Genomic DNA, 13,540 nt, shown 5'->3' with positions numbered 1-13,540 from the left:
GAGACAGAATGGGCTTCAGGAAGGAAGGGCTAGACTGGAGGAGAATTGGGATGGGTTCTTGGTAAGGATCTTCCCTGCCTTGGCTAGAGCATCATCTGGCTGAACCAGAGGATCATCAAGGTTCCTTTTGGCTCTAATATTCTAGGATTCTGGGATTCCTGATATCCTAGTTTCCTTGATGTTTAGAAGACAACTGGGCCATTGGACAAGACCATACCTGGCCATCCACAATGCCTGCCTCTTCCAAGGTAACCTCAGGCTGGATCAAAAGCTCTCGACCTTCCTGATCACCTGTCTTCCAGAGCCGAGACTCCCTCTGAACTGCCAGAAGTTTCTTCAACTGATTTTCCACAAAGCCTAGAGGAAAACAATCACCAGCATGATCTTTACTTCCACCATCATCACTATCATTACCACCAACATCATCTTGGATTTCTAACCAAGATAACCACTCCAACAGAAGAAAGTTCACTCATGTTCCACTCCAGCAAAACCTTAAAGTTCATACCAAACTGAATAATGATCAAAATATCCATTGAGAAAAGGGTTGGCTAGGTGGCATCAAGAATAGAGCACCAGCCCTGGAGTCAGAAGGACCTGAGTTCAAATCCAGCCTCAGACACTTTACACAAAAATAGCCATGTGATTTTGGGCAAGTCACTTAACCCCAATTGCCCTGCCTCACCTCCTCCAAAAAAAGCAAAAAAAAAAATCCATTGAGAAACTACTGTTTACCTTAGAAGAGCCCAAAAAGTCAGCCCCCACCCCAATTCAAGAGTTAACACACGAGCTAACCCAATGAAGGGAGGGTCCTCCCAAAGAGATGGTAGCTTGCAGTGTTTAAGTTAATAGATGGAATAAGCATTGGTGAAGCATCTACTAGGGCAGTTAAGTGGTGCAGTGGATAGAGTACTGGGCTTGGAATCAGAAAGACTCAACTTTACAAGTTCAAATCTGCTTTCAGACACTTACTAGTTGTGTGACCCTGGGCAAGTCACCTAACCCCGTTTGCCTCAGTTTCCTCATCTGAAGGAAATGGCAAACCACTCTAGTATCTTTGCAAAGAAAACCCAAGTGAAGTTACAAAGACTCTTCTCATGAAGAGTCGGACACGACAAAAACAATTTGACGACAACAACAAAGCATTTATTATGTACCAAGCACAAACACCAGGCTAAGTGCTTTGTAAATATCTCATCTGATCTTCCCAACAATTCTGGGAGGTAGGTGCTATCATTTCCCCCAATTTACAGTTGAAGAAACTGAGGCAGACAGGTTAAGTGATTTACTTGCCTTTGAACTCAGTTCTTCCTGACTCCAGGTCCAGTGTTCTACCCACTGAGCAACCACTGTGGGCCCAGAAAGTCCCAGAATGGGTACCTTGGAAACCAGAGGGAACTGCAGCAGGAAGCAGCCAGGACCAGTGCTATGTTATGTAGACAAGTATAGTGCCCTAGTGCTCAAACATAGACAGTTCTGAGCTCCCTAACACTCTGTCCTGAGAAGCCAGGAGATACATCCATCACTCTGAACCAAAGAGATCTGGGCAATATAAGCCTGGGTAGATAGAGGTTAGAGAAAGATACAAGGAATCCAGGACAAGACCAAGCAGGGCACATCACAAAACCTAAGAGCATAGCAATGGATAGAACCTGGTCCTATTTTAAGCACTAAAGCAGGAGAGATGAGTAAATTTTTTAAAAATCATTCAATGTCAAAAATTATTTCAAATTCAGCTTCATAAAAAGTGCAGGCAGCAATTCCAAAGAAAAGGTGGATTTTCTACAAAGACTACATGAATAACTAGAAGAAATGAAGCAAGAAATGAAAAAAAATACAAGCTCTAAAGGAAAGAAAGGGAAGGAGAATAAATAGCTTAGAAGAAAAAATGGTTAATTTCACCTAAGAAATGGACTCCTTGAAAATTAAGCAGAGCAAATAGAAATAATTGACTCAATGGGCAAGTAAGAAGTATTAGAACATTATCAAAAGACTGAGAAAAAAGAAGAAAATGTAAAATATTTGATATCCAAAAAACTGACCTAGAAAACAAGAGAGGAAATAAACATTTAAATACCATCTACTAAGTGCCAGACACTGTGCCATTAAGCAGTTTACAAATATTATCTCATTTGAACCTCACAATAATCCTGCATGGTAAATACTGTTGAAACCACCTTTTTACAGGTGGTTGAGGAAATTAAGGCAAATAGAGGTTAAGTGACTTGCCCAGTGTGATGCAGCTAGTAAGTGTCTGAGGCTGGATTTGAACTCAGAAAGATGAGTCTTTCTGAATCCAGACCCAGCAGTCTATACACTGCTTTATAGTAGATAGGTCAAGGAGAGTTTATTTAAGAATTATTGGGTCCCCTGAAAATTATGGTTAAAAAAACCCTGGACACTATATTTCAAGAAATCATAAATAAAAACTGCCCAGATCTATTAGAGATAGAGGGTGAAATAAAGAGAGTCCACCAATCACTTTCTGAAAGGAAACCCAAAGGAAAACTTCCAGGAACATAATAGCCAAAATCCAGACCTCCCACATCAAAGAAAAAAAATATTGCAAGCATTTAGAAAGAAACATTTTAAGAACCAAAGAATCATAGTCTAGATCACACAAAATCCAAAAGCATCTACCAAACACCAGAGATCTTGATATATAATATTCCAAAAGGCAAAAGATATAGGCTTACAACAACAACCAAAAAAAAAACTTGCCCTACAAAGCTGAGTATAATGCTACAGGCAGCAAAACCAAAAATGGGATCTTTAATGGAACTGAGAACTCTGGTGCATTTCTGATGAAAAGATCAGAGTTGAATGGAAACTTTGAAATACAAACACAAGAATCCAGAGAAGCCTAGAATGATTAAGTATTTGGTCAACTGGAACCTGTAAGATGAGATAGTACAAACATTCTAATAAGAGGAGAAGAAATAAATGCCCCTCTAGAGCTTTAATATCTTCAAAAGATAGCAAGGGGAGCTGCTGGGTGGTGCATGAATAGAGCACTGGCCCTGGAGTCAGGAGGACCTGAATTCAAATCTGGCCTCAGACACTTAACACAAAAACTAGCCTTGTGACCTTGGGCAAGTCACTTAACCCCAACTGCCCTCCAAGGGGAGGAAAAAAAGCAAAAAAAAAAAAAAAAGATAGCTAGGGAGATAAATAAGAAAAACAGATGGGGCAGCTGTGTGGTGCAGTTAATAGAGCACCGGCCCTGGAGTCAGGAGGACCTGAGTTCAAATTTGGACTCAAACACTTGACACTTACTAATCGTATGACCTTGAGCAAGTCACTTAACCCCAATTGCTTTGCCTTCCCCCCTCCAAAAAAGTAAAAGAAAAAAGAAAAAGAAAAACAGAGGTCCTTGTTTGGGGAGGGGGCATTGATTGATTGATTCTGTTCTGAGGGCTTGAGAGAGCAAAGGAAGAACTATTGTGAACTGGTTTATTGGGCTATGTGAGACAAGTATGAAATCATGGAGGAAAGCATTTATTCTTATCTGAAATAAAGAAGAATTGAATACACATACTAATAATACGGTTTAGGAATGTAAAAATATATCCAACCCAACACAGAAACAAGCAGTGATGGAAGAATGATTAAGATGGTGGGTGAAACAAAAGAGGGGAATAACTGCAAACAAAACAATTTTACTAATCCTGAAGAATTAAAAGGGAGGAAAAGAGGAAAAGAACTAGAATCTAAGCAAATAACTTAGATCACTAGTTAAAACAATTAGGAAATGGTTGAACAAAATTGCATGTGAATGTGATGAAATATTATTGTGCCGTAAGAAATGATGGAAAAGATTATTTCAGAGAATCCTGGGTGATGTGAATTGATCCAGAGGAAGTGAGCAAAATCAGGAGAATTTATTTATACCAGATTTATACCAGATCAACAACAATGTGAAGAAAAACAACTTTTAGAGACCAGAACTCTTAAATGCAATGAGCATGTCTCTGAACATTGTGCACAATGTGTCCAAACAGTTTTGAATATGGTCATATATGAATTTGTTTTGTTTGACTACGCTTATTTGTTGTAAAAGTTTATTTCACCTCTTTCTTACTTTGAAGATGGAGGGTCAGAGGGAGAAGGGAGATTAGCAAAAGTTATGCAAAAAAAAAAAAAGCCATTGTAACTTTTTTTTTTAACTCAAAGGAAAAAATAGGAGGAAATTCAGAAAGTACAGAGTTCAAAAAATAATGTGTAAAATGTCTTTTATATACTTTTAAAAACACAATGTGAAAGAGATTAATAATTTTGTATAGAATCTTCTGTGTTCTGATGTGTATTTTTTGGTGTTTAAATTCAGTATAAAACATTTTTTAAATAATAATATCCTTTTAAAAAACACATATTATTAATGAAACATTGGCCCCATCACCCTAAGGCAGCTATGGAAAAGTTAGCACTTTCACTCCAAAAAAGAAGCTTGATAGACATTCTTAGTATACAATAAATGGATCAAAAACCTACAGAAATATAGACATCAATCACCACATAATAGTAAAAGTTGATAATATGAATGTGCCATTGGATTTGTCAAATAGAGTTTATGAAACGGCTAAGATCTAAAAGTGGAATCAAAAGGCCCTACATGGGTGATATACACATGAACTCAGTCAACAATATGTCAACAAAGAAATATGAGGGAGATAACTTAATGACATTGAATGGCTTTTGGAAATCAAGGGGTTCATGATGACAATTCAGGACCACATCATTGCCATGTGAACCTGCATAGGGCCATCCTTAAGGAGTATAGACTTAGTAGTCAATGTATACTATGCAAAGAAACAATGGGGAGTGAGAAACACATCCCTTTGGACTGTCAGTGTCTAGCTCTTCCCAGATACGTAGCAAAATGTGACTTGATGGCTAGAATTATACTTCAGAAGCTTGTTATACAGTTCACTGGACTTACATGATTCTTGGAAGAAAGAGTGAGGCTGAAAAGACTCTGCAACACTGCCCCACTTAAATCCAATCCCACAATGTCACTGGTCCTCTTCAAAAATGAAGGACAAACCCCAAAATACAGTTCTCGAGATATCTTGGCCAACTTCACCAAGGTACTATACTGAAATTAGATTATTGTTACAAACCTGCCCACAATTACCTGGACATAACATTGATGCACAAAATATTTATAATAGATATCACCATACTCAGTATTCAGAAATTCCAAGCTGCATAGAACAAATAGCTCTTAATATACAGACACCCAACCAAGGAGATCAAAATCATGTGGGAAGAGGAGGAGATTACATATAACTCCTTTTGTCCTGTCTGTTAGGAGAGTTAGACCAAAGATTCTTTCAGTGACCTGCAGAGAATGAATTTTAGAGTCTAATACTTGTATGCAACTAGAAAAAGCAGCTTTTTTACCACTTGTACAAAATAGCTGCTTTTTTTTGAAACTTGTGTTTTCAAGATTATTCTGCATATGTCTCTGTGATTCTTACATCCCCTCATCCTCCGTCCCACCTCTAACAAAATGGTACATGGGAAAAAGGGCTGAACAACCTTTTTTTCCTTTTGAAAGGACAATGGATTGTCCTTTCTTTAGGACAAAGAATTTAAAAGAAAAATAAGTAGGATAGCTGCTTATATCAGAACTGTTTTTATCAGAACCCCAGTGAGGAAGATGAGAAAAATGAGATAATAATTTTTAAAAAGAAGGAAGAAGATTGATAGCGATTACAGGTCAAAAACCATGTGATTAGAACGCCATGCTGAATGTAATCAAAAGTGATTTACCTCTGAAGTGATGAAACCAACAAAGTGGTAAAGATCTAAGAGTGGAATCCAAAAGCGCCCCCTTGGATGACATTAGCATAAACTCAGTCAACAATATTTTAACAAAGAAGCATTGAAAAAATGACTGAGTCATTTGGTGGATTTGATTATGGAAATGAAGAAGTTTATAGTGGCAACTCAGGACTAGGTCACTGCCACCAGAAACTACAAAGGGGTTATTTTAAGGAGCCCAGACCTTACAATCAATGCAGATAATACAGGAAGGAAACAGTGGAGATTGCACAACATATCACTGCAGGCTGTAAAAGGTTAACACCTGCCAAATATCTAGCAAGAAATGACCTGGTAGCTAGAGTTATACTTCAAAAGCTCACTGTATTTCATGGAACATGACAAATTCTCATGTCAAAAATACAAATCTCAAAATAACCTCAAGTTTTCAGTCAATAAAACAGATCAGAACTTGACCATTATCACAGACTGAATTTCTTCCTGCAATCACTTGGACCTAGCCTTGCTCCGTAAAAGCTTAAGAAGGTTTTAAATAGATATTACCATCCACAATACTCATAATTTCCAAGCTATGTGAGATGAAAACTTTTCAAAATATGGAAGCTGTAGAAGAAATCCAAATCATGTATAAATAGGATGGGGTACACATATCTTCCCTGTTATCCTGCCTGCTGATAGAACTGTATCAAGGATGCTTTCAGGAGAGCCTGACAAGCTAGCTTATATCCTAATAGTTTTGTGCAACTACAAAAAGGAGTTAATTTATCTACCTATCCAGTAGTCCATAGAAATAGATATATAGACACACACATGTTTAATAGTTAGAATGACATAACGGCCAAGATCATTTCTATCTGAATCCCATTGAGAAAGATGAGACTATAATAATAGTAGTAATCATAGCAATATATTTCTATAGCACATTGTTTATAAAGTGCTTTCCTCATAACAACTATGTAAGACAAATTGCTTAAATACTATCTCCATTTTATAGATTAGAGGACCAGAGACTTAGAAGATGTGATATACTCTCAAGTAATAATGATGCTTTAACTGAAATTCAAACCCACATTTCCAGACTGCAGATTGGGCCCTTTTTTCCACTATACCATGCTAGTAGGAGGGGGATGGGGTATGAGGGACCTAGAACTCAACACAGACAGATGGAAAACAATGGGGTGGAAAGGTAGAGACTATCAGACAGGCACCCCTACCCTCACCCCTTCTAAGACTCTCCCTCAGGGTTCAGGGATGCCTTCCTCTAGCTCAGGTCCTTCTCTCACAAGATCCCTTGCTCCTCTACCCCCAGAAGCCTGGAGCTGGAGGGAGATAATACAGCTAAAGAGCTGGTGATGATCCTGAGATTAAGAGACATTCAACCTCTCTCTTCAAGTTAGCCACGAGTTACCACTCTTGGAATGCCCCACCCCAAAGCCCTCTCCGATCTTCTCACTTTTAGGCCACTCTCCATTCAAACTGTCCTAGGGCAGCTAAGGAGGAATAGAATAAAGGTGAAATGTAAAACTGTCTGGGGTTTTCTTCACCCGGGGTTTGGACTATTATTTCCTCCCTTCCTGCCTAACCCCAGAACAGATCCATGGTTCTTACCATGACCTTTGACTTCTCCAAGAACAAGCCACCAAGCTTTGTAAGCTTGCTTAAATCCCTAATGACCCTCCTTCCAGGTCTCATTGCTACCTCCCCTCACCCCTTTTAATCACTCCACAAAGATTTATGAGTGCATTGTGTAGGCATCAGAGAAGTGAAGGAAGTCATTTTGTGAACTCAGGTCTGTCACTTCCCCTCTCTGAGTCTGTCTCCCCAGCTGTAAAATGGGTGGACTGAGATGTGTCTTCTCTTGACCATACCCACTGATGAAACTTGAGAGGCTGCACAAGTATGCAGACAGCAGTTTTGCCCCCTCACTGGCAAGTCAGGGTGCATGTGAGTGAGACCCCCTCACACACACACATACACACATACACACTCTGTTCCCATGCTCTTTTCTGCTTCATTATACCAAAATGCTCCAAAAGCCTCCACAATTCAGTTTAAAATAAGCTGTTATACCCAGGGTCCCCAGGCAAACACTATCATTCTGGGACCTTGGCCCAGAGATTCAGGCCATACTGTGCCCTCCAGGTCTGGCTTATGACTGCATTGTCTTGTCATGAACACAAAGATGTTGTTCTTGCCTGACCTGTGACCTTTGATCCCCGCCAGGACCAAGCCAGCAAACTCAATCATTCCCAAGATTTCCCTAGACTCTTACAAAGCATGTAGGAAAGCCAGAGGATGGGGCCCAATATATGGTGGATGAGATAGACCCCTGTGTTATCCTTTCCTTTGCAGATCATATGTTGGACAAAGGGATGGGATATTTTGCAAGAAGGGAAATTTATATCCATCTAACCGCCTCCTGTACCCTCAGCTGGAGAGGGCTGGGTTTAGATTAAATGGGGGATAGCCCCAAATCACACTTCTAACCTAATGCTAGCCAACACAGCTACTTATTAAAGATTCTCTCCAGATTCCATCCCCAGTCCACCTCCAAAACACCTGCAAATTAACGTCACACCTCATCTTGTAATCTGGTGACACCTTGTGGTAGTAATGAGAATTGCCGGCCCCTACTCAGCTCTCAACCAGCAAAAGAATAGAATCAAAAGACTGGAAGATAGCAGCTTAGCTTGCTTGGTTCTGGAGAACCTTCCCACTCTTCAAAGGGTAAGTAGTATTCCCCAAAGGAAGACATATCAGAAAATTCGGAAAGCATAACTCCTTACTTGTTTGAAATTATTAAGAATGACAAATAATTTTGAAAGATTTAGGAACTCTGATCAACATTATGACCAAACAATTTCCAAGGACTGGTGATCAAACAGGTATTCTCCTCTTGATAGAGAAGCAAAGGACTCAAGAGTACAGGTTGCGGGGTTTTTTTGCATGGCCAATTCAGGATTTTGTTTTTGCTTGACTATACATGTTCCAAACAGAGTTTTTTTCCCCTTGCTTTTTGAATGCTGGGGGGAGGGGGGGAAAGAAGAGAGGGAGAGAATGTAGACATAAAATAAAATAAAATTGAATTTAAAAAAATTAAGTGAAGTTTCTTGTTTACCATTCACTTTGGGTGGGAATTGGTGGAAGCCTTGGGTGATCTGAATAATCCTACCCATGAGTTTAAGAAAGATAAGGCCTTAGGATTGCATTGATATAGGGAATTTCCCCCATAAGGAAAGCCCTTCCACTAATGGAGGTTGGCACCTTTACTGCACTTTTTGTCTTAAGAGAGATACTTAGAGCACTGAGAATTGACGTGCCCAGGGTCGCACAGCTGCCCTGTGTCAGGTGCAGGACTCAAATTCAGGTCTTATGGGTTAGATCTCTATTCTCCATGCCTTGGTGCTTCTATAACAAAGATAATTGTGTAGAAATTGAAGGGATCCTTTCAGTTCTCCAGTATGTTCCCTCAGCAGAAGAGGTATGATGGGAAAAGGCCATCAAGATTTGAAGGCACTATATCTGTGCCTCTGATAAGATCTCCTGAGAAGCTGGAGATTTTTCTACTCTTTGGACAAACTTCTGTGCTGCCAGAGGTTGTCAGGAAATAGAAGCTGTGATGACATTGAGAAGAACTGTGTCTCCCCAGACAAGGAAAACTTTGGAGTTTTTACCCCTGTGCGTCTAAAGGCTGAGAAATATTGACTCTTTGTTTTGCAGATTTGGCTTTACCTGGCCAAGAAACACATGAACAGGGCTACTACAAATGTAAGCAAGTAGCTCGATGCTGCCTCTGCTGGTGGAAGGGAAGAGCTACAACAGAATAAGCCTTGACATGTTTTAGAAAACACTTGTGGGAGCACAGACCCACAGGAGCATAATGCTTTCTTCCCACTCTGCACTCCCCGCCTTTTTGTTTTGCAGAAACCTGCTGGGAACATCAAGGAACTTCAGAAAGCCATTCTTGGATTCCCCGGACGAGTGAGGTACCCCAGGACAGAGCTTCCTGTGAGTGATGAACATTGTAAGTGACTGGGAATGACTTTAGATCTTGGAAAACAAATGGTTCCTTTTTTTAGTTCTCAAAGGTTATGTATTATTTTCTTTTATTATCAACTGCGTACTCAAAAAAGGGAAGTAAAGTTCAGTATATGGGGGAGGGGGTTATGCATACATTTTTCCAGGTTTCTCTTCTCAAGCCAGAGAAATAAGAAATGTCTCAAAACATTCTGAATCTAATGCTGTTATGCATTGTGGTTATGCATTAAGGTTTAGCTACAGAAATGGCTTCATAATTGTCAGAGGACTGTTTACAAAATGCCACTGGTTTGAAGGAGACCACACTGAGCTGAAAGGATTGTAGATCTAGAAGGGCCCTCAGGGGCCATCTAGTCCACTCATTTTACAGATGAGGAAACTGAGGCCAAGGTATGTAAAGTGATTTGCCTAAAGTCACACCGGTAGTAAGCCTTGGAAAAGAGATTTGATGCCAGGGTCCTCTGGACTCCAGAACCAGTGTGTGTTTGTTTTTTCCCCATTGTACTATGTTAGCACTACTGAAAAAGACCTGGGAAGATGTATACCCTGAGCTGCTCAGAAGGGAGGTGAATGCAAACGTGTTTCTGTTGGGAGTCTTCTGAGGCTAGAACAGAGGATTCTTAGTCTGGTCTGTAAACTTTAAAAAAAACATTTTGATAATTGTGTTCTAATATAACCAGTTTCCTTTATAATCCTTCTATTTTATGCATTTGAAAACATAATTCTGAGGAGTCCATGAAGTTTCACCAGACTGCCAAAGAAGTCCATCACACACACACACACACACACACACACACACACACACACACACACCTGCTCTAGAGTCTTCCAAATTTCTAGGGGTAGGATGTAGGAGCGGTATCAAATGATCACAAAAATCCTTGTCTCAAGACTTGAAGTTCTTGAGTTTTATACTAATCCTAAGCAGTTTCTTGACTTGTCTTTCATAACCTGTCTTGACTTACAGCCATATTCATGCCAGACAGGTGTAAAATTTGAACTGAAGAAGAATCATTACAACTTTCCTGTATTTCTTTCCTTTGTACTTATTTAGAATGTGAGCTCCTTGAAAGAAAGGACTCTTTTTTTTTTTTTACTTTTTCTTTGTATTACCAGGACAAAGCCTGGTTGCCTGGTTCATGGTAAGCACTTAACAAATACTTGATTGATTGGTTGGTTGGTGGATTGATTAGAGAAATGCACTTCCTCAAGGACAGGCAAGCTGTATCACCTGTGCACAGCCATTAGAGTGAAAGAGGGTCTTAACCCCTAGGCCAGACTTCCAGAAATGAGGGCACAAAAGTCCTAGACACAGGCATCAAAACTGTCCTCAAAGGCCCAGGAGGAAGTTGCTATTTCTACGCACTGTTGCCCCAGAGAAATCTGAATCCTGCCTGGCATTTGCTAGAGATGCTCAGAGGGCCTGCACTGGATGAGATGCAAGGTTAGGAATGGTAACCCCACCACCCCACCCCTCACAGCCCAGGAGTGTTTGGAGGGCATGGCTAAATCACTCTGGGGGAAGTGCTAAGGACCTTCATGTCATGTTCCTACCTACGACCCAAGGTGAAGGGGTGTGGGATGGGGTAAGATGGAAGGAAGCTCTGTGTTCTCCAGGTGGTTGGGCATGCATTCCCTTGAACATCATTCATCCAGAGAGAGGGGAAATCACCATAATAAGGCCTAGAGCTAGAAGGGAGTATACTAAGTCTGATTTTCCATACCTGTGCCTAAGATGGGGAAGGGATAGCAGACTGGAAGACTCCAATGAGGGGAGTTGTTGATAAGTATCCTAGTGGTGAGAGAGAGAAAAAGAGGCAGACACAGAGATAGGGCTAGCTAGGTGGTGAAGTCAAGAGACCACCAGGCCTGGAGTCAGGAAGATTCATTTTCCTAAGTTCGAATCTGTCCTTAGAGTAGAGTAGCTGTGTGACCCTGGGCAAGTCACTTAACCCTGTTTGCCTCAACTTCCTCATCTATAAAATAATCTGGATGAAGGAAATGGCAGACCGCCCTATTATCTTTGCTAAGGGAAACCCCAAATGGGATCATAAAGAGTCAACAAGTCAGTCAGAGAGGAAATTTGGGAAGAAGTACATTGTTCTTCACAGATATCACCAAAGCTGAAGAAATGAGGTAGATCAAGTATCAAGGAGCAATGGAAAGAATGTTGGATTTAGAATCAGAGGCCTTGAGTTCTAATCTCAGCTTCACTACCTGGACCTCAGTTTCCTTGTCTGCAAAGTGAAGGAAGGGCAGCTAGATGGTGCAGTGAATAGAGCACCGGTCCTGGAGTCAGGAGAACCTGAGTTCAAATGTGGCCTCAGAAACTTAACACAAAAACTAGCCTTGTGACCTTGGGCAAGTCATTTAACCCCAATTGCCCTCCAAAAAAAAAAAGTGAAGGAGCTGTCATTGCAGGTCTGACAGTTTATGATCTTAGCCCAATCTCAAGGTTTAACCTATGAAGAAACTGAGGCTCAGAGTGGGAAAATGACAATAATAGTTAGCATTTGTGCAGTGTTGTAGGGTTTGTGATACGCCATACAGCCTGTTTGCAGAGGTTATACAAGGATGCAGTATCAGAGCAAGGATTTGACCCAGGTCCTTTGACTCCCAGTCCTGCTCTGCTACAGAATACAGTCACCACATGCCAAATGCATGCCAAGGATGGAAAAGTGGGAAACTGAGAAGAAGGTGAGAACACCCTCTGGGCCACTGCTGGGAGGGTAAGGAAAGGAGGAGAATCCTTACCCACAGTGTCGGTGGATTTGAAAGTCTTGTGTAATGGAGACTGAATAGTAGCAAGACCGCAGACGCTGAGGCTGAAAGAACTGTCCTCTTCTCTGTCTCCTTCCTCCTCCACCACTTCTACATCCTTCTCATTTTCCTGATGGGTCAGGCTTTCCTGTGGGGGGAACTGAGGGGTACAGGGTTCCAGGGGCTCTAAGCTGGAGGTAGGAGAAGTCAGGTACTAGGATGGTCATCAAGTAAATATGACAAACTCATAGGACAGGTCCCCATACATGCAGGAAGGAATGAAAATGCCAGGCTTCCAGTAGGAGCTTAATAAATGCTTATTGACTTGACTTGACGATCAAAACCCGAGGAGGGGAGTGACCTTTGACCTGTTGCTCAAAGCAAGTATAATGGGGGGCAAGCCAACTGTGTGAGTGAGCAGAAGGGAAGAGAGGTTTGAGGCCCAGTCATCACCATTTCCCTTTTTTGCCCTTTCATGGCCCCTCAGACCTTAGCTGTTGCTGGCTTCCGAAGCTGCTTGTACATGTTGAGGAGTCGATTCCATGGGGTTCCCTCAGCTTTTGCTGAGCCCAGTCTAAGGTCTTCTGTGGAGAGAAGTGCACATCACAGCTGGACAGCCCCCAAGTCAGGGGCTGAAGGAAGGAGTAGGGGACAGGGACATGGTATATAGGAGGGTAGGGACCATAAGTCCTATACTAAGTCCTGCTTGGGAAAGGAAGAGGTCCTTTAAACTCTGCTCCTACCTGTCTTTTTTTTAATCATTTAGCTACTCTTCATTTTTCTACACAAATCGTGCCCCTCCCCTAATCCCCCAAGAGGAACAGGACTCCTATTATTTGCAATCTCAGGAAATGGGAAAGGAGATTTGTTTTCTACAATTTGCCCACTTCTAGGTTTCTGCATCATTTACCTTTTGGTATCAAATATCACCCCCTCCTTAGGACAGCCATGACCC

General features: G+C 41.1%; 3 protein-coding genes across 3 annotated transcripts in view; all 3 read left to right on the top strand.

Annotated features, from left to right (window-relative positions):
• Positions 1–13,540, top strand: part of TAPBP (TAP binding protein) — a 240,209-nt gene that overhangs the window by 6,399 nt on the left and 220,270 nt on the right. The window lies entirely within an intron of this gene.
• CUTA (cutA divalent cation tolerance homolog) overlaps positions 1–13,540 on the top strand; it is a 146,675-nt gene that overhangs the window by 6,393 nt on the left and 126,742 nt on the right. The window lies entirely within an intron of this gene.
• BAK1 (BCL2 antagonist/killer 1) overlaps positions 9,622–13,540 on the top strand; it is a 21,355-nt gene continuing 17,436 nt past the window's right edge. Inside the window, exon 1 of the mRNA XM_069073442.1 lies at positions 9,622–9,811. Coding sequence (XP_068929543.1) covers positions 9,803–9,811 — 9 coding nt within the window. The 5' untranslated portion in view covers positions 9,622–9,802. The remainder of the gene's footprint in view (positions 9,812–13,540) is intronic.

Source organism: Petaurus breviceps, unplaced genomic scaffold, assembly GCF_028583685.1.
Source record: "Petaurus breviceps papuanus isolate PSGF00001 unplaced genomic scaffold, PetGlider_PUasm1.0 90865, whole genome shotgun sequence".
Lineage (NCBI taxonomy): Eukaryota > Metazoa > Chordata > Mammalia > Diprotodontia > Petauridae > Petaurus > Petaurus breviceps.
This window is presented reverse-complemented; position numbering and strand designations above follow the sequence as displayed.